This window comes from Mustela erminea, chromosome 6 (assembly GCF_009829155.1).
Source record: "Mustela erminea isolate mMusErm1 chromosome 6, mMusErm1.Pri, whole genome shotgun sequence".
Taxonomy (NCBI): Eukaryota; Metazoa; Chordata; class Mammalia; order Carnivora; family Mustelidae; genus Mustela; species Mustela erminea.
Genome location: NC_045619.1, coordinates 90,353,846 through 90,375,259, shown reverse-complemented (window position 1 = coordinate 90,375,259; position 21,414 = coordinate 90,353,846). Strand labels below are relative to the sequence as shown.

At 35.0% G+C, this 21,414-nt stretch overlaps 1 protein-coding gene and 1 non-coding gene across 2 annotated transcripts; one reads left to right on the top strand and one right to left on the bottom strand.

The window, feature by feature from the left end:
• Positions 1-10,691: 10,691 nt before the first annotated feature.
• On the bottom strand, positions 10,692-11,642 carry LOC116592509 (olfactory receptor 10A7). The gene has a single exon (XM_032345692.1). The coding sequence runs from the start codon at positions 11,640-11,642 to the stop codon at positions 10,692-10,694; it is 951 nt and encodes a 316-aa protein (XP_032201583.1).
• A 653-nt stretch (positions 11,643-12,295) lies between these two features.
• On the top strand, positions 12,296-12,398 carry LOC116594578. The gene has a single exon (XR_004287292.1). It is a non-coding gene; the product is annotated as a U6 spliceosomal RNA (small nuclear RNA).
• The last annotated feature ends 9,016 nt before the right edge of the window (positions 12,399-21,414 follow it).

Below are 21,414 nucleotides of genomic sequence, written 5' to 3'. Positions count from 1 at the left end.
TCTTCAGGATATTCTCTTAATATTTTTCATCATCAGACACAAGGAAATTCTATTAAGAATGCTTTTGTCTACTCAAAAAATAAAATTATTTTCAACTACTGTTTTACTACATATGTTGACATATTTTCATATCATACTATGTAATAAGTTAGTAATAGTCACACATAATATAATCCTATCAAGGTGAAAACTCCCAAAATTTCATACAACAAAAGAATAGTTTTGCCAAGTTAGGAAGACTGATCGTCTAGAATTATATCCAGAAAATTTCAGGGTTCCTAATATAACGTCAATCAATTTGTGCTTTTGTACAAATTTTTTCTTTTGTTAAATACCTCTATATAAACAAATTTTAAAGGCAAAATGTGCTATATGCTTATCAGTGTTATTAAAAATTCTGTTTTGCTAAGGACAATTAGATTAATTTATTAAGAATGTAAATTTAAGTCTTAGTTGAAATAATGGCTATCTATGTCTGAAAGTATTATCTTGACTGCTTCATAATGAGTATAGATAAAAAAATGTAGGAAATAAAAATTACACACAAATAATGAGCTTTACAACAATATTTTATGTGCAGAAAAATATCAGAGCACACCTTTCCACTATGACAAAACAGCTCATTAAATTGAAATATTGCCAAAGGTTGAAATAAATTTGGGGATTTGAATAATTGGTAATGATATTCTGTTTCTACATGAGAATAGCTAGTGTCAGATAATTTGGAGATATTGTTGTTAATCTTCCAGTTTGAGATCCTAGCTATTAAGACTGAAAATTCTAACTTAGAAAGTATTCAAGCAATTGCATTCACTAAACACCATTAAAACCCTGAGATTTCCATTGTTTATAATCATTTTTTGATAAAATGAAGATTTTGTAAGAGATTCCCACATAATAGTAATACTTTATTGATTAAATAAACAAGTCCAAAAATGAGAACAAAAACATTAATGTATTAGTGACATCATCATCTACTAGATAAAAAATGAACAAAATGAGAACTTGTATATAAGAAGAAAAATTTATATCAAACAAATTTCTTTCAGCAAAATAAAAAATGAAAACCTTTTATAATAAAGATAAGTGCTATTCCCAGAAAAATAATGTATATACCATATGTGATCAAATAATAAATGACCAAATAATAAATACTTGACCCAAACAGGATATATTTACTCAAAAGATTTACTGCTAGGAAACTTTTCTTTTCTTAAAATTAAAAAAAAAAAAAAAAAAAAAGGTTTATTTGTACCTAAAAGGGTGTGGAAAACCTTTCCCAACTTTCCTGGATATCAATTCCTTCTCCTAAAGTAAAATCATCTCTACAATGAATTGTATATAACTTTCATATTTACCCTCTGCCTCCTTCTGTGGTGGACCTCTTTGCTAGTTTAAGAAGCATTTAGGAGGAAAGTTGAATTTGTTGTCATTGAATCCATGACAAGTGGAAATGGGCATCATGGAAAAACAGAAAAAAGTGTGATTTGATTTATTTTAAGTTCTATTCTGTAAGGGTGGTGTAACATTTTCTGCCTGAAAATAGGTACATATGCTAAACTGTCATATTGTGAAATTTTTACCTGCATTTGCTTACATCAATCAACATTTTATTTAAAAATAATGTGTACACAGTTGTGTCAACAAGCACATATGAAAGGTAACAGACAAAACAATAAAGAGATTATATACATCTGTAGTTCAATGCAGCCATTACCAACCCTCTCCTACCTCAAACAGGTGAATTGGTTCTGCCTTAGTTTCAAATGAGCTCCTTCCATGGCTAAATCAGAGAATATAAAGGTTTAGGACCCACTGGGAAATGGTCCTTGGGTCATCAAAATTTGTCTGCTTCAAAATACTCTGGAATGCCTGGCTTTCTGTCCCAACAAACATAGGTCAAACTAGCAGGTAAAAAGAAGAAACAAAGGGGCACCTGGGTGGCTCAGTGGGTTAAAGCCTCTGCCTTTGGCTCAGGTCATGATCCCAGGACCCTGGGATTGAGCCCCACATTGGGCTCTTTGCTCAGCAGGGAGCCTGCTTCCCCCTCTCTCTGCCTGCATCCCTGCCTACTTGTGACCTCTCTCTCTGTCAAATAAATAAATAAAATCTTTTAAAAAAAGAAGAAGAAAAAGAAACCAAGAGCATATAAGCAGATTGAAATCCCCCGCCAAGCCTTTCTTGTCATTCCATTGCTCTTAGAATTTATCTACCACTATTTTTCTTACTCATTTTGGTTTATGTGAATGGATCTTTTGCTATTTCTTTGTCTCCTATGCCCACTTAAAGTCAACTCAAAGCCCACTCAAAGTCAATTCAAAGACTTTGCAATGGCTGTTCTTTCTCTAAACATCACATGACTAACTCCCTCACATCACCGAGATCTCAGAATTGGGCATGTCTCAAGGGAAGTTTCTCTGATCATACTATCAAGATAACCACTACTCAATCACTGTCTAACACTTAGCTGGCTTGATATTTTATGCATAATAGATATTTTTGTTGTTGTTCACACCACTCTTAGATTTTGTTATTTCTTTATTTGCTATGTGCTTATCATCTAGCATCCTCACTAAACTGTAAGCTCCAATAAATGAAAGACTTTATGTACTAGCTTCTCTGTATGCCTGTGCAAGTTTTTGGCAACTACCAGTTTCTTTATGATATATCAGAGAGTGTGCATATATATATATATATATATATATATATATATATATATGTAATCTCTACAAGAAGGACACACAGCATGATATCTTTGCTGAGTAAATATTTGTTGAGGATTTATTTAAGCCAAATTAGATGTCTAAATTAGATACTCTGTTTTATTGAGGTATAGTTGATTTATAGTAAATTTTACATGGTTAAAATATATAGTTCCATAAGTTTTGAGATATGTCATAACCTATGAAAACTTCACTACTATCAAGAAAATAAATATACTCACCAATCTTAAAATTTTCTCATACCCCTTTTAATTCTTACCTTGCAACCGACCCCATACTCTCACATAGTAGATAAGTTCAGTGGGAAAGGATTATTAAGCTTTGCAACCGTGTGGGTATTTTCCAAAAGGAGAAGGAATAAAGGGCCGATTTTTTGACCAACTGCTAATCTAATTTCTCTAATTAAGCATTATAAACAAAAAGCTATTCCGATATTCTGTTTCCTTTGTATATTTTCCCAAAATACTCAACATCATAGCATTACCATTTTTTCTGGTTTTAAAATATAGCATACAGCAAATGTTATTTATAACTATTCTTTTTAAAATAGCTATTCTTAATCACTTTTTTTTTTTTTTTAGGTCATAAACCTCAGTGAGTAAATGCAGGTTTTATTTTCTAAAAGGTGATGTATCGAGACTATATTGAGAGTAGTGGTATCTGGGGACTAATGGGGTGGTTAAGAATATTTTCTACCTGGAGCTAGAGTTCCTGCTGAGATCAGTGTAGTGATGAGATCCAGAAAGTAAGTGGAAATCTGAGCCATGTAAAAAAGTCCAAGAAAAAATGGAAAACAATATTGGAATCTTGAGTTAATGAAGTTATTATTCAGAGAGATATATGAAAGCAGGGAGATTTCAATACATCACGTGGGTAACAAAAATGGTAAGTAGGCTCTGTTACAATACGTGGTTAACATTCTCTGCACCGTGCTTTACAGTAGGAACAATTTAGTTAGAGTCAAGACGAATGTGATCCTTAACCAGGAATTATCTGGAATTAGTCATGCATCTTTTATCACTTTGCCAGTTCTATATAACAAAGCTCCCCAAAATTTAGTGTCTTACAACAGCAAGCATATATTATTATTTATGAGTCTATGGTTCAGCTAGGCAGTTCTGCTGATATGGACATGGTTCTCCCACATCCTGGGGAATCAACTAGCTGTAAGCTCATCTAGAATGGCTTCAGGAGGGATGAATCAGCTCAGCTTCAATAGCTGTCTCTTCCAGCTGACTGACCTTTGCTTGTTCTCATGCGAATTGTGGGGTTCAAGAAGCAGAGAGAGAATGCATTCTTGGTTTCTTGATTCTTACACTCTGAACTGTCACAATATTCCTCTGTCGCATCTCTTTGCAAAAGCAAGTCATAGGACTAAGCTAAATTCAAAGAATGATAAACAGACATTTTCCCGCTGAATGGACCTGTAGCGTAACATTGCAAAGGACATGGCCATCTTCCTACCCATCTACCATACAGCTCATGAAGAATCATCTAATCACTAAAAAGCTGTGGCAACCATATTGCTATCCTAGGGCTGCCATAACAAATTACCCCAAACCAGTGACTTAAAACCACAGAAATTCATTCTTTCACAGTTCAGGAGGCCAAAAGTCTGGTGGGTCTGAGGAAAAAATCTGTTGCATGCTTTTCTTCTAGGTTCTGGTGCTGGCCAACAAGCTGTAGTACTCCTGGCTTACAGTCACATCTCTCCATATTCAGCCTCCATTTTGACATGGCTGTCAGTCCTGTGGATCTGTATATCTTTGTGTCTCTGAATCTCACCTTAAATAATGACCCTAGTCATTGGATTTATGTCACACCCCAATCTAGCATAACTTTATCATCACTGATTACACGTGTAAATGCCCTGTTTTCAAATAAAGTCATATTCACACATATCCGTTATTAGGAGCTCGACTTATCTCTAGGAGGACACAATTCCATTCACAACAATGATCATATATATTGTATGGAATATGCTGAAGAGAAATCAATACTTGAGAATCATTAAAAACATAAACCTGTAAATTAAAAAATAAATAAATAAAATAAAAGCCCAATCTATAAACAAGTGTATAAGAAAAAGAGAAAATGCCAGTTAATATGCAAACAGCTTCTTTTACTTTCTTTTGGATCTTTGCTGTCTGTGTTCTCTTGCTAAACACCAAGCATGCTTCTTTTTCAACTTAAAGTTAAGCTCCTTTTGCAAACTTGTCCATGAAAATTCCTACACCGTCTCCTAACCACTTTGCCATTTATAATCCATACATTACTCTTTATTGTTGTCAAATTTTTGTTTCATATAATTTTAGAATGTGTTCCTTTATGGATGACCAAAGTGAGTCTCAGGTCTTACAGTTAAGTTTTAATCCGATTAAATTTTGTGAGTGGTATAAGATAAAGGTCTAGTTTTATTCTTTTACATGTGAATATCTAATTTTCTTAGCACAATATTGAAATGACTGTCTTTTCTCCATTGAGTACTCTTAGCTCCCCCATCAAATATTACTTGATGTCAATGCATTTAGTTTTTTAAAAGTAAGATTACTTTTTTTCCTACCACTTGTTTGAATTTGCTTTATTCACATTTGATTTCTGTGCACATTAAAATTTTAAAAATTGAGGGTCCCTGGGTGGCTCAGATGGTTGGACATCTGCCTTTGGCTCAGATCATGATCTCCAGGTCCTGGGGTCAAGTCCTGTGTCAGGCTCTGGCTCAGTGGGGAGTCTGCTTCTCCCTCTATCTCTACCTCTCCCCTTGCTTGTGCTCTCTCTTTCTCTGTCTCTGTAGCTCTCTCAAATGAGTAAAACCCATCACAATACAAAATTACAGCATTTATTTTTGTGTAGGATGAAAACTTTTTTTTTAGCTTAATTTTTTAAATTTATTTTTTGTTTATTTCAGCATAACAGTATTCATTATTTTTGCACCACACCCAGTGCTATTTGCAATCTGTGCCCTCTATAATACCCACCACCGAGTACCCCAACCTCCCACCCCCCCATCCCTTCAAAATCCTCAGATTGTTTTTCAGAGTCCATAGTCTCTCATGGTTCACCTCCACTTCCAATTTCCCCCAACTCCCTTCTCCTCTCTATCTCCCCATGTCCTCCATGCTATTTGTTATTATCCACAAATAAGTGAAATCATATGATGATTGACTCTCTCTGCTTGACTTATTTCACTCAGCATAATCTCTTCCAGTCCCGTCCATGTTGCTACAAAAGTTGGGTATTTATCCTTTCTGATGGAGGCATCATACTCCATAGTGTATATAGACCACATCTTCCTTATCCATTCATCCATTGAAGGACATCTTGGTTCTTTCCACAGTTTGGCCATTGCTGCTATCAACATTGGAGTACAGATGGCCCTTCTTTTCACTACATCTGTATCTTTGGGGTAAATACTCAGTAGTGCAATTTCAGGGTCATAGGGAATTTCTATTTTTAATTTCTTGAGGAATCTCCACACTGTTCTCCAAAGAGGCTGCACCAACTTGCATTCCCACCAACAGTGTAGAGGGTTCCCCTTTCTCCACATCCCCTCCAACACATGTTGTTTCCTGTCTTGCTAATTTTGGCCATTCTAACTGGTGTAAGTTGATATCTCAATGTAGTTTTAATTTGAATCTCCCTGATGGCTAGTGATGATGAACATTTTTTCATGTGTCTGATAGCCATTTGTATGTCTTCATTGAAGAAGTGTCTGTTCATATCTTCTGTCCATTTTTTGATATGATTGTCTGTTTTGTGTGTGTTGAGTTTGAGGAGTTCATTATAGATCCTGGATATCAACCTTTTGTTTGTACTGTCATTTGCAAATATCTTCTCCCATTCCGTGGGTTGTCTCTTTGTTTTCTTGACTGTTTCCTTTGCTGTGCAGAAGCTTTTGATTTTGATGAACTAGTTAAGCTTAGTGTACGAGCCCACAAACTAGCTCTAAGGGAGTCTGGTAAAATACTGTTTGGCCTTCACTTTATCCATGGAAAATGGTTTTGCCTTCCCTAAGACTCAAAATATGGAGTCCAGAGGCTAAGTGGTCAGTAATTCATCACTATTTCCTCCTTTTTGAATATAGTGAATTGTGGTAATACAATAGAAACTCACAGGACTTTGCAACAAGCCTGTAGCACAGATGATGGTTCATGGGGGATAAACAGTTATTGAGTATTGGGTCCTGAGTTCAAAACATTGATTATCTGACTATCAAATATGTAGGTTTCATACCATAATGAATCAGCATTTGAAGTATATTTCATTCACTCTACTACCTGAAAGTCCACAGCACTCACTATCAATATTATTTTGTAGTCTGAGATTATAAACATGTATTATGTGCATTTTGTAGCATTGATTTTGGCAATTGAGAATTTTGCTTTATCTCCTCATTATATAATTACATTTTTATTAATTGCTCTTAGGTTTTGTCTCCTAACCACAATTAAAACTCTCTTTGGGCTGTGTTATTTCCTGCATGTTAAATATAAATATAAAGCAATATTATACATTGGACTGGATTCACTAATTTGACCTGACCACCCTTGTGATAAACCAGATAGACTTCTTAAACTACATTGAAATATCAACATGTTAATTGTTCTTCTTGCCTCAGCTCTCATATATGTGACAGGATTGGATGACATGTAAAGTAAGATCTAACCAATTCTTATTTTAGGGGTACCAGAGGTACCAGTTTTGGCCTTTTAAGACATCCTTCGACACTCAAAATTACAGACATTTGTAAGAAATATTTCCAGAAAGTCTTCTAAATAACAATATAGGGGCATATATATGGAAGAAATCTATGGAATTTTAAACTTAAGAAAAATTCCTTTTTTTCATACAACTAAAAAAGACAATTGTATCACCACCATAAAAAAAAAAGTGATGAAAATATTTGTCCAAAGAAAACTCTGGAATTGTTAGTGATAACAATTTTAGTATTTTGGGGGTGAACAACTCATCAAATAAGTCCTTTTATTCATCTCTTCACATATAATAATGACTATTAATTAGCTTTTGGAACTCTAAAGAAGAAATCAATTTGTAAATTGAGGATGACAAGCTTGGAAAAAAAGCCTCTTCAAGGAGTTTGTGGCTCTGTGACTTAAATTTATAAATTTATTTATACTTATATTCAATTTATAAAACTATATGTAAATTTGTAAATTGAGGATGACAAGCTTGAAAAAAGTCTCTTCAAGGAGATTGTGGCTCTGTGACTTACATTAAATTTATGAATTTATTTATACTTACACTAAATTTATACATTTATTTATACTTACATTCAATTTATAAAACTATATGAATATATATGTATAACTATACTAAAAAATTATATGAAAATTATATGAAACATAATAATTATATTATAAATTCCCCAAAGAAGCCATGGATTTTAAGTCAGATAAGATATGAAATAAGTGAATATCTTATGAAAAATTATCTTGCATCTTACAGGATGAAATTAATTTTACATTTCACTCTAAACATAAAAATGCATAACTAAAGCATACTCTTTCATATATTGGGTCTAATCTATATTTTATGTTATTCTAAAAATAATACTATCATACACTCAAATAGGGTTTATTATGTATCAGGTGTTTCCATAAACTCTTTTCATAAATTACTGTTATTCTATTCTTGATTTTATTATGCTAGCTTATTAAACACATACACATTCACTACTAAACTGATTTTACGACCTCACAATCTACTTCTGAGTCACATTCAAATAGTAAAAAACCAGGGAGCATCTGACTCTTGATTTCTGCTCAGGTCATGATTTTAAGGTCAGGGGATTGAGCCCCATGTTAGGCTCCACCTTCAGTGGGAAACCTACTTGAGATTTTCTCACTCTTCTTCTATCCCTCCCACTGTGCTTTCTTTTTCAAATAAATAAATAGATCTATTTTAAAAAGAAAAGAAAAGGAAAGAAAAGAAAACCATTGCAATAGTCTTACCAGATGGTCACTGAATTTAGCAACATTAATTTGGAATTGTGAGTTAAGCTTAAACAATTAAAAGACCACTGAAGGAGAAAGATTTAAAGGCACTGATATTTCCTACCCCAAACTCTCATTATGCTCAATGGATATAAACTTCAGAAAATCAAAATTAAAATAAACATCACAAATTGCAAATTTGTGAAGATTTTAAATTTCTCTGGGATATTGACCAAGAATGTTATTCTAAAGGCTAGAGGCTAGTTGCTGCTTAAAGAAAAACCTATACAGTTAAGAAAAATGCTGACTAATGAAGATTTAGAGCAATAAATACTATTGGTATAAACTGGATATTCAATATATATCTTTATGAGAGTGGGAATGTGAAATTTTCCAAAATTACATTTGACTCAATTTCATTTTGTCTTCTTAGTTGATTTAAGGCATTTATGGACTTACAGACAATATTCCCATGTATAAGTGGTGCTTTATCAGGATGAAAATGTCCTAGAGATTTTTAAAAAAATTAACATATTGAATTTCAAATGTAGAAGGGTCTGAATTTGAATTCCTGTGACTACCTCTCAATAACCCTATCTTGTCAAGATTCTTAAATTTTCTGATCCTAATTCATCTTTTATGAAAAATAAATGTATAATAGGATCTACCCATTGGGTTGTTGTGAGAATCTTTTTTTAGGATTTTATTTAAGGATTTTTAGGATTTTATTTAATTATTTGAGAGAGAAAGAGCTTGAGCATGGGGAGGGCAGAAGGGTAATGAGAAGCAGTCTCCCCACTGAGCAGGGATCCCAATGCAGGACTCGATCCAAAGACCCTGGGATCATGAACTGAACTGAAGGCAGATGTTCAACTGACTGAGCCACCTGGACACCCCATGAGGGCATTTATTAATGCTTTGATAAATCATGTTGGCTATTATTATCACTATTCTTGCTTTTACTATAGTGGAAAGCAAGTATTTCTTGTTTAAATTCTAAGCAAGAGCTAATTAATAAAAATTAATAAGCAACCCTGGATGGCTCAGTCAGTTGAGTGTGGAGTCTTGGTTTTTGGTTCAGGTCATGATTTCAGGATCATGATACTGAGCCCCCTGTCAGGCTTTGTACTCAACATGCAGTCTGCTTGGGATTCTCTTTCCTTACTCCTTCCCCTCTTTCTCTCTCTCAAATAAATAATCTTTTAAAAATAAAATAAAAATTAATAGATGATTAAGCCAATGATCAAAGAGGTCCAGAACCATATTATAAAATATTCATATGAAGGTAATCTTATTATGTAACCTCATTTAAAGCAGCAACCTATGTAAAGAATTTGTACCGTGAATTCTTGGCAACTACAAGTCCCCACTTTTCGATACATCTTTTTAAAAGTTATCTAAAGCACATTACAAGATTATACTTGCATCATATTATGTGAAGAATATATGGGGTCTCTGGTAAGTATTTTCATTTATGCTTCATAACTTTTTTATTCTGATCTGTGCCCCACAAGGCTGGACTTTATATACTGCGTCGGCAGAAATTCTTGTCCTCTGTCTCAGATTTGGTTTGATGAAGAAACATCATCAAATCTTCATCATCAGGTTTGAGAGGTTCAGAATAGCATAAGACCAGGATGGCTGCCTTTTTCCTCTAAAGAACAGGGCTCTCCAGTTGTGTGGCTTTACATATAGTTGTAGCATCCTCCAGGTTCCAGGTAATACTTCTTCTCCTTACACCTTCAGATCAAGACTTGTGGATTTTCCATCATATGAGTTGTATGACAATTATCTAGTCTTGCCCCCCAATTCACAAACAGAGCCCTCATAAATATTCTCTCAATTATCCCAAGAGTACCATCTGTCTCTTGCTGGGAGTCTGACTGATACACTAAGACCCGTCTATCACAACAAGTGACACTGAAAAAATCAGAGCTAATCTTGTACTCCTTTTAAGCTTTTGTCTGTGGGTTCTGCTGTCTCTTTTTTGTTTAGAAACACTAAGAAATGGAACTCAAAACACATCTAACTTCTGCAAGACTTTTTGAGTAAATGTCCTCTTGACTGCCCCCTTCACTTCATTGTTCCTGAGGCTGTAGATGATGGGGTTTAACATAGGAGTGATGACAGTGTAGGACAATGACACTAGCTTCTTGCTCTCGGGGGACTGGTTGGATTTGGGCCTTAAGTAGGTCAAACTGGCTGTCCCATAGAAAAGGGATACCACAATGAGGTGTGAAGAACAAGTAGAGAATGCCTTCTGGCGACCAGTAGCAGAGGACATCCTCAGGATAGTGATGATAATGCGGGTATAGGAGACCAAAATGAGGGAAAAGGGAAACATGATAAATAGTAGTGTGGAAGCAAGTGCTTGCATTTCATACATGGTTGTATCCTGAGTGACTAGTTTCAGCACTGGAGGACCATCACAAAAAAAGTGGTCTATAGTATTTGGTCCACAGAAAGGAAGGGCCATCAACCAAGCTGTCTGTAGCATAGAGACAGGAACACCAGACATCCAAGAGCCGAGAACCATCCATAAGCATAAGGACCTATTCATTATGACTGAATAACGGAGAGGGTCACCAATAGCCACAAAGCGATCATATGCCATCATAGATAGGAGAAAGCATTCAGAGCTGCCAAAGAAGAAGAAAAAGTACATCTGGATCCCACAGCCTACAAAAGAGATGATTTTCCTTGAAGACAGTAGATCCACCAACATCTTTGGCACCATGACCAAGGTAAAACAGACTTCAAGAAGTGATAGGTTTCGGAGAAAGAAGTACATGGGTGTTTGAAGAGCAGAATCCACACTGGTGACTGTGATGATAAGGAAGTTGCCCAACAAAGTAACTGTATAGATGATGAGGAACAAAATAAAGAGGGAAACTTGCATCTCAAGGTTATTTGTAAAACCGAGAAGAATAAATTCAGTGACTCTGGTGTGATTTTCACAAATCATATCTTAGAGTATTTTCTCTGTAAGAATCAAAATATGTGCATCAAAGGATATTGTTTAAATATCTACATAATTTTTAAAATATCAATAAAAGCCATAACTGCATCTCTGTGCTCACATGTCTCACCATTCTATTTCTCTGAAGCAGAAAGAATGTTTAAAATAAGATAAAATTAAGAAAAATATATATATCTTTTTTTCATTTCATTTTATTTTATTACTTTTCAGTGTTCCAGCATTCATTGTTTATGCATCACACCCAGTGCTCCATGCAATACGTGCCCTCCTTAATACCCACTACCAGGCTCACCCAATCTCCCACCCTCCTCCCCTCCAAAATTCTCTTTGTTTCTCAGAGTCCATAGTTTCTCATGGTTTGTCTCCCCCTCCAATATCTCCCAACTCACTTCTCCTCTCCATCCCCCAATGTCCTTTGTGTTATTCCTTATGCTCCACAAGTAAGTGAAACCATATGGTAATTGACTATCTCTGCTTGACTTATTTCACGTATGCACAGAGTGAATAATGGTGTGGAATGTACTCCATTCGGTAGAAACATGTAATTAATATAATAAAAAATTAGAAAATTGAAACTAGCTCATAATTTATCTTTTTGTTCCCTGGACTTACTTCATACTTTTAAAAAGTAGTAGATGGTGCTCACTTCAGCAGCACATGTACTAAAATTGGAACAATACATGATTAGCATGGCCACTGCATAAGGATAACATGCAAATTTGTGAAGCGTTCCATATTTTTAAATCTTATACTTGGGGTTCTTGCTGATGAGGTTCTTCTTCTTCTTCTTTTTTTTTTTTTTTTGCTTTTATATATATATAAATATTTTTTCTCTTGTCATATACTTTTATCAGTCTTTTTGTTTGTCTGTTTTTGTTTGTATACTTCATAAATCTTACCTTGGGGCCCATTTGGGCTTAGGCTTCTTTTTTGTCTTTCTTTTCTTCCTTTCTCTCTCTCTCTCTATCTCTTTTTCTTTCTTTTTTCTTTCATTTGGGTGGGGACTCTTGATTGCTCAGAAGCATTCCAGGGTGCACTTTGACTGCACCATGGTCAATACATCCAGCTACATCTGTTCAGCCATCTCTCACCCAAATGACTAGTAGGAAGAATGCCCAACAAAAGAAAAATTCAGAGGATGGGCCTTCTGCAACAGAGCTAATGGCTGTCAACATAGACAATATGTTGGAAAGGGAATTCAGGCTAACAATTATCCAGGCAATAGCTAGGTTGGAGAAAGCCATGGATGACAAAACAGAATTGATTAGGGCAGAACTGAAAGCCACCAGGGATGATGTTCACAATGTTCTCAATGAGTTCCAATCTAATCTAAATTCTCTAAAAGCAAGGGTAATTGAGACAGAAGATAGAATTAGTAATCTGGAGGACAAACAGAGAGAAAGGATCAGGAGGAAGCCTGGAACAAACAGCTTAGAAGCAACAAAAACAGAATTAGGGAAATAAATGATGCCATAAAATGTTCTAACGTCAGATTTATTGGAATCCCTGAAGGGGAGGAGAAAGAAAGAAGTCTAGAAGATATAGTGGAACAAGTTCTCCATGAAAATTTTCCCAATCTCACAAATGGAACCAGCGTTCATATACTAGAGGCAGGACAGTCTACCCCCACGATTATAGATTCTCGAAAGTCCTTACCTGATAGTAGGAATGAGGAATCATAATTGTAGACAGGCTCTCTTGAAGACAGCAAGACAAAGAAGCTTCTTCCATACAGAGGAAAGCCCATCAGAATAACATCAGACATATCTACGTAAACCTGGCAAGCCAGAAAGGGCTGGCAAGATATATTTAGGGCACTAAATGAGAAGAACATGCAGCCAAGAATACTTTATCCAGCAAGACTGACATTCAAAAGGGATGGAGAGATAAAGAGTTTCCAAGACCAGCAAGGCTTGGAAGAGTATGTGACCACCAAGCCAAAACTGCAGAAAATATTAAGGGGGCGGGTTCTATAAAAGAGGAAAAATCTTAAGAATAGCATTGAATAGAAATATAGAGACAATCTACAGAAAGAAAGTCTTCAAAGGTAACACGATGTCAATAAAAATGTATCTATCAATAATCACTCTCAATGTGAATGGCCTAAATGCACTCATAAAATGACACAGGTTGCAGATTGATAAAACGACAGGACCCATCCATATGCTGTCTACAAGAGACCCATTTTGAACCTAAAGATACACCCAGACAGAAAGTTAAGGGATGGAGAAGCATCTTTCATGCCGATGGGCCTCAAAAAGAGGCTTGGATAGCTATTCTCATATCAGATAAATTAGATTTTAAACTAAAGACTGTAGTCAGAGATACAAAAGGACAATACATAATTGTTAAAGGGACTATCCACCAAGATGATCTAACAATTGTAAATATCTATGCCCCCAATATGGGAGCTTCCAATTACATAAGAAAACTGTTAATCAAGATAAAAAGTCAAGATATGACTCTTAACATGAATCTCTCAGAAATAGACAGATCATTGCAGCAGAAAATCAATAAAGAAACAAGAGCATTGAATGACACATTGGACCAGATGGACCTCATAGATATATACAGAACATTCTGCCCTAAAACAACAGAATACTCATTCTTCTCAAGAGCACGTGGAATCTTCTCCAGAATAGGCCACATACTGGGTCACAAATCAAGACTCAACTGATACCAAAAGACTGAGATTATTCCCTGCATATTCTCAGATCACAGTGCTTTGAAACTGGAGCTCAATCACAAGGAAAAGTTCCGAAGGAACTCAAACACCTGGAAGCTAAAGACCACCTTGCTTAAGAATGCTTGGATCAACCAGGAGATCAAAGAAGAACTTAAACAATTCATGGAAACCAATGAAAATGAAGAGAGTTTGGTCCAAACCTATGGGATACAGCAATGGTGGTCCTAAGTGGGAAATACATAGCCATTCAAGCCTCCCTCAAAAAAATTGAAAAATCCAGAATACACCAGCTGCCTCTACACCTTAAAGAACTGGAGAATCAACAACAAATCAAACCAACTCCACACATAAGAAGGGAAATAATCAAGATTAGAGCAAAGATCAATGAGGTAGAAACCAGAGATACAGTAGAACGTATCAATGAAACTAGAAGATGGTTTTTTGAAAGAATCAGTAAGATCAATAAACCATTGGCCACACTAATCCAAAAGAAAAGAGAGAAGTCTCAAATTCATAAAATTATTAATGAAAAGGGAGAGATCACAACTAACACCAAAGAAGTAGAAACCATCATCAAAAGTTATTATCAACAGTTATAAACCAATAACTTAAGCAACTAGATGAAATGGATGCATTCCTAGAAAACTATAAACTACCAAAATTGAACCAGGAAGAAACTGCCAACCTGAATAGACTGATATCTAGTAACAAGATTGAAGCAGTGATCAAAAACCTCTCAAAAAACAAGAGCCCAGGACCTGATGGATTCTCTGGGGAAATTCTACCAAAATTTTTAAGAATAAATAACACCTATTCTTCTGAAGTTATTTCAAAAAATTGACGCAGAAGGAAAACTTCCAGACTCTTTCTATGAAGCCAGCATTACCCTGATCCCCAAACCAGGCAAAGACCCTACCAGAAAGGAGAATTTCAGACCAATATCACTGATGGATAACAAGATCCTAGCAAATAGGATCCAACAGCACATTAAAAAGGTTACCACCATGACCAGGTGGGATTCATTCCTGGGCTACAAGGATGGTTCAACATTCGCAAATCAATCAATGTGATAGAACAAATCAATAAGAGAAGAGAGAAGAACCACATGGTCCTCTCAATTGATGCAGAAAAAGCATTTGACAAAATCCAGCATCCATTCCTAATTAAAACACTTCAAAGTATAGGGATAGAGGGAACATTCCTTAACTTCATAAAATCTATCTATGAAAAGCCCACAGCAAATATCATCCTCAATGGGAAAAAGCTTACAGCCTTCCCTTTGAGATCAGGAACACGACAAGGATACCCACTCTCACCACTCTTGTTCAAAATAATAATAGAAGTCCTAGCAACAGCAGTCAGACAACAAAGAAAAATAAAAGGTATCCAAATTGGCAATGAAGAAGTCAAAGTCTCTCTTTTCACAGATGACCCTCAACTCTATGGTCAAATAATCTTCAACCAAGCAGGAAAAAATAAATGGTGCTGGGAAAACTGGACAGCTATATGTAGAAGAATGAAACTCGACCATTCTCTTACACCATACACAAAGATAAACTCAAAATGAACAAAAGACCTCAACGTGAGACAGGAATCCATCAGAATCCTAGAGGAGAACATAAGCAGTAACCTCTTCAATATCAGCCACAGCAACTTCTTTCAAGATATGTCTCCAAAGGCAAAGGAAACAAAAGCGAAAATGAACTTTTGGGACTTCATCAAGATCAAAAGCTTCTGCACAACAAAGGAAACAGTCAAGAAAACAAAGAGGCAACCCACGGAATGGGAGAAGATATTTGCAAATGACAGTACAGACAAAAGGCTGATATCCAGGATCTATAAAGAACTCCTCAAACTCAACACACACAAAACAGACAATAATATCAAAAAATGGGCAGAAGATATGAACAGACACTTCTTCAATGAAGACATACAAATGGCTATCAGACACATGAAACAATGTTCATCATCACTAGCCATCAGGGAGATTCAAATTAAAACCACATTGAGATACCACCTTACACCAGTTAGAATGGCCAAAATTAGCAAGACAGGAAACGATGTGTGTTGGAGAGGATGTGGAGAAAGGGGAACCCTCTTATACTGTTGGTGGGAATGTCAGTTGGTACAGCCACTTTGGAGAACAGTGTGGCGATTCCTTAAGAAATTAAAAATAGAGCTTCCCTATGACCCTGCAATTGTGCTACTGGGTATTTACCCCAAAGATACAGGTGTAGTGAAAAGAAGGAACATCTGTACCGCAATGTTTATAGCAGCAATGACCACGGTCATCACACTGTGGAAAGAACCAAGATACCCTTCAATGGATGAATGGATAAGGAAAATGTGGTCCATATACACTATGAAGTATCATGCCTCCATCAGAAAGGATAAATACCCAACTTTTGTATCAACACGGACAGGACTGAAAGAGATTATGCTGAGTGAAATAAGTCAAGCAGAGAGAGTCAATTATCATATGGTTTCACTTATTTGTGGAGCATAAGAAATAACATGGAGGACATAGGGAGATGGAGAGGAGAAGGGAGTTGAGGGAAATTGGAAGGGGAGGTGAACCATGAGAGACTATGGACTCTGAAAAACAATCTGAGGGCTTTGAAGGGGTGGGGGGTATTAAGGAGGGCACGTATTGCATGGAACACTGGGTGTGGTACAAAAACAATGAATTTTATTACGCTGAAAAGTAATTTTTTTAAAAAAGGGAAAAAAAACGTAGTAGATGATCCTATTGTAATGACTATCTGCCTAAACTACTTCCACTTAATTATGATAATAGCATGCTTCTGGTGAAGAATATGAGCTTCAGACAGTGATCACTGATAAGACAAAATATGCACCAAGGTGATAAGCAATGAATAAGATTCATGCAAGATATATATTTTTTTCATGATAAATAGAAAACAAAACAAAACTTCTGAATGAATATGACATTCAATAGAGAAGTCCACCTTCCAACACTCATTTTAATTTCTGTCCATCAAAACAGATCTGCTTCCCACTGTGTTGTGACTTTGTCAAATTATCATTTATTAAGTAAAGTTGGTGTGTACCATGTTGAGCATGGTTCAACAAAAGACCACAAGGGAAAGAAAACAGAATTTTTTACCCACTGGTTTCTGGAAGAGGCACAAGGTTCTCTCAAGGAGGCACATCAGGAAGTCAACACTTGCACAGGCAGAAAGAGTGGAACAGGAGCTAGGGCACATGCTTTTATTAGAGCCCAAGTGTGGAGTACTTGGGGATTCCCTGGCTAAGTCCATGTTGGTCAATTTAAATGGAAAAGAACAGGATTTTGTTATGCTTCCCAGCAGTTTTATCTAAGGGCATATAAAGAGAAGCACCTGGGAGATAAGGGAGACTATTATTTATCACAAGGGCAATTGGGCAGGGTCTAGCAGGAACTTATATTTCCTTGTGACTTTTTGGGTTGTTACCCAGGACATACACTTGAGGGAAGGGTTAATGTCAGTTCAAGGTCTCTGCAAGCAACTTGGATACCCCAAATGTTTGCCAAGTCAGCAACATTATGAAGTAGTTTACCCAAACCGTCAACAGCAGCCAATCGTTTTCAAGATCACATGATCAGAAGTGAGAGCCCCTATTGAATGTCCACTAAAAATCTAGTCCAGTCATAAAAGTACTGACTCAATTATTATGAACTCAAGCACTGTATCTTATTTAGGATAAAATATTTTGACTGAAAGTAGAATTATACAAATATTTTCTGTACAAATTTTACTTAGCAATAACATATCAAACATTAATCATCACAGAAACATGTTGGAAAAAACAATTATTCATAATGGTACATTGAAGCTGAGATGAGCAATGTTTCTGTGTTTTTCAAATATTGGAGCTAGGTGAATATTGGATCTATTACGTTACAATACATATTTCAAATTTAAAATATGTATTTTGAGGAAAAAACCTAACTACTTCATTGTAGAGTAAAATTATATTTAAAATGGGCTTCCTCTCTGAAAGGAGGAGCTGGAAACTCACAGCATATAGATCTACTCTGAAACAATTGATTCAATTGAAGATTCCATGTTTTAATTCCACCCTAAACATATGTACTCCTGGTTCTCTCTCACCTGTCTTTTTTGCTTATGTAAGTTCTGAGCCAAAGTCCTCAATAGTGTAAGGAAGGAACTCTCGTGATCCCATGCTCTCCACTCCCCTAGGGGTTCTAGGATAATAGATAACATATAATAGTGACTGTGCCCAATACCCTCTCACCACAATTGCAAAACTACTTCAATACCATTCTCGCCATTGGTAATAGCAACAACAATATTGTTGGTACATTGAGCAAAACTGATAAAAAGCTTCATATGTATCATCATGCTCACCAATATTTTGCCACAACTCTAAAATTGTTATGGGTCTAAAAATATTCCACTTTTTGTGTTGAGAAAAAAAGAATAAGGGTTGATGAAGGTATAAATATTTTATTGATATTTGTTCATTTATATTTACTATATTATGATTTTGTGTATGCCTAAAATGCCTAAACCACCACTGTCTCTCAGAATTCTGATATTGATGTAGCAGAGAGCAATGCTAGGTTGAACGGTTGAACTCTGAGTGATCAAAATCTACAGTGTACCATCCATGGTCTCTAATGTAAATATGAACAAGGCTGCCCAAGAAAATTGTCAGTTTCTTGATTTCTTGATAATTAGCACTGTACATTTTTCACCTTGCCTTTACATTACATTGCACACACACATACACATACACACACACACACACACACACATATATCCACATACATATATATATATATATATATCCTTTTTAAAAAAAAGATTCATCAGCAGTGATTATAGTCACTACCACAGATTTATATTAATGTCTTTCCTTTTAATTTTCAAACTGTGACTGAGTTGCCATGATTACTGCATAGCTCTGGAGAATATACTATTTTACTTGTTGAATGACATTTTGATAATTTAATGACATTTACTCAAGTCCACTATTGTAGTTAGCTATGTCTAATGAGGTTAAAGAGCTTTTCAACTCCTAAGCATGTCAACTTCAAACGTTTCTGAAGAAATAGATTTTACCTTTCATTCTGGCCTGTTTTTCACAAATACATGTTTTCTCATTAAAAAAAAAAATATTATGGATCAATGCAACTACATCATTAGTATTTGGAAAACAAGCCAAAGCTCAGGTTGTTATTAAATCTTCTAACTAGAACAGAACAACACAAAGTATAAGTTAGTAAATTGGAGAATGAACGAACCCAGGATCTGAACTGAAATAGTTTGTATAGTTGTTATCCCCAGCATTCCTTAAATATACAACTCTCATTTTTTTTTCTCTTAATGCTCTTTTCTTTAGCATACTATAGCTTTCTAGACAGAACAAGAGCCCTATTGTTTTTGTTTTTTTTATTTTAATAAAGCATAAACTTACTCCTTTTTCCATAAATGAAGTCCCATATTCATTTTTCTTAAAATGTTATTATTCTATACAGATACCCTGATAAAACTAGTTTTTTTTTTTTCTTAAATTTGAAGAATGAAATGTCATAAAGAATATTGGGATATATCTTACCAAATAAAATCCCATATTTTCTTCTTTAATTGGAAACTTAATGATATTTTTAAAAACAAGAAATTTTGTTGATTAGCTCAGATCTTCAGAATTAAGCAAATGCCAGGGTGCCTGGGTGGCTCAGTCAGTTAGACGTCTGACTTCAGCTCAGGTCATGATCTCGGGATCCTGGGACTGAGCCCCATGTAGGGCTCTCGGCTCAGGGGAGAGAATGACTCTCTTTCTCTCAGTCAAGTAAATAAATAAAATCTTAAAAAAAAAAAAAAAAGAATTAAGCAAATATGTTAGGCAGACGAGCCTGCTTTGCACTGGCACTAAATGGTTGATATATTTTAGAAATAATACTTAAAAGTATAAATGGCCTTGGGGAAATGATCCCAGGGACATTAGAGGGACCTACTGTTAATTAAACGACTGTTTTATCTCATAGGGGAGGATATAGAATTTTCATGGAACTATCTATATTTTCTTTAAGTTATAATGTTTGCATTTCAATATGTATTTCTCAATAATAGATATTTTCTGATGAGTCTATTGGGCACACTGGTCAGGTTCCTCAGGATTATAATTATCAATATGCCAAGACTACGTGAAGAACATAAATTTTAATTTTTCCCATAAGATTTTTGTACATTTTTGTGTAATAGATTTTGGTCCAATGCTGATAAAAGAAATTTGTACCATGTATTTGAAATTGGCATGATTTTTAATTTTCAGTTTTATTTCATTTTAAAATGTTATTTTAAACACAATTTATCCTAATAATCATCTTTTTCAAATGATTAAACACATCAAGTTAATTAAGCTGATAATCAACATGTAATTTATTGTTGTCTTAAGCCTTAAATAGTTTAGCTGTTGGTTTGTTTTAATATGAGAATATTGTAAACAGTACCAAGATTCATATACTGTTCCATGGAAGCAGTGTCTTATAGTATCTAACATGGTCAATGTCATAAAGAAGTTAAGTAATTTTTCTTTCTTTTTTTAGCACTTGGAATGTTTTATCCTTGAAATTTCTCAGACTACTTCATTTAGTAAGTAGAGACATCATTATTCTTTGCAGTGTTTTGTAATGAGCTAACAAAACTATGGAAATCACTCTATTTTATTAAAATGTATTTGTTGTAGAACCAACTCATAAATAAATATAACGTTAAAATGCCTACAAATTAGCACAATGCGAATGATTCCTAAAAATTCTAATGAAATCTAAGGGGGACAAAAAGTCTTGAAAAGGCCATAGGAGCTCAAGGTTAATCTAAACACGAGCAGTGGGTTTAACGAATAGAAAACTTCAACACTTCCTAGTTTTACTTCCTTCTCGAAAAGAAATACGAAGTTCCCTGCTACATTTGCAAAAGTTAAAGGACTATTCCTTAATCCTTATTTTCCAAATAAGTGCACTAACAATGGGAAGATGGTTTAAAGTATTTTTTTAATCTTCAATTGGATACATAATTAGTAAGAAAATCTCTAACCATG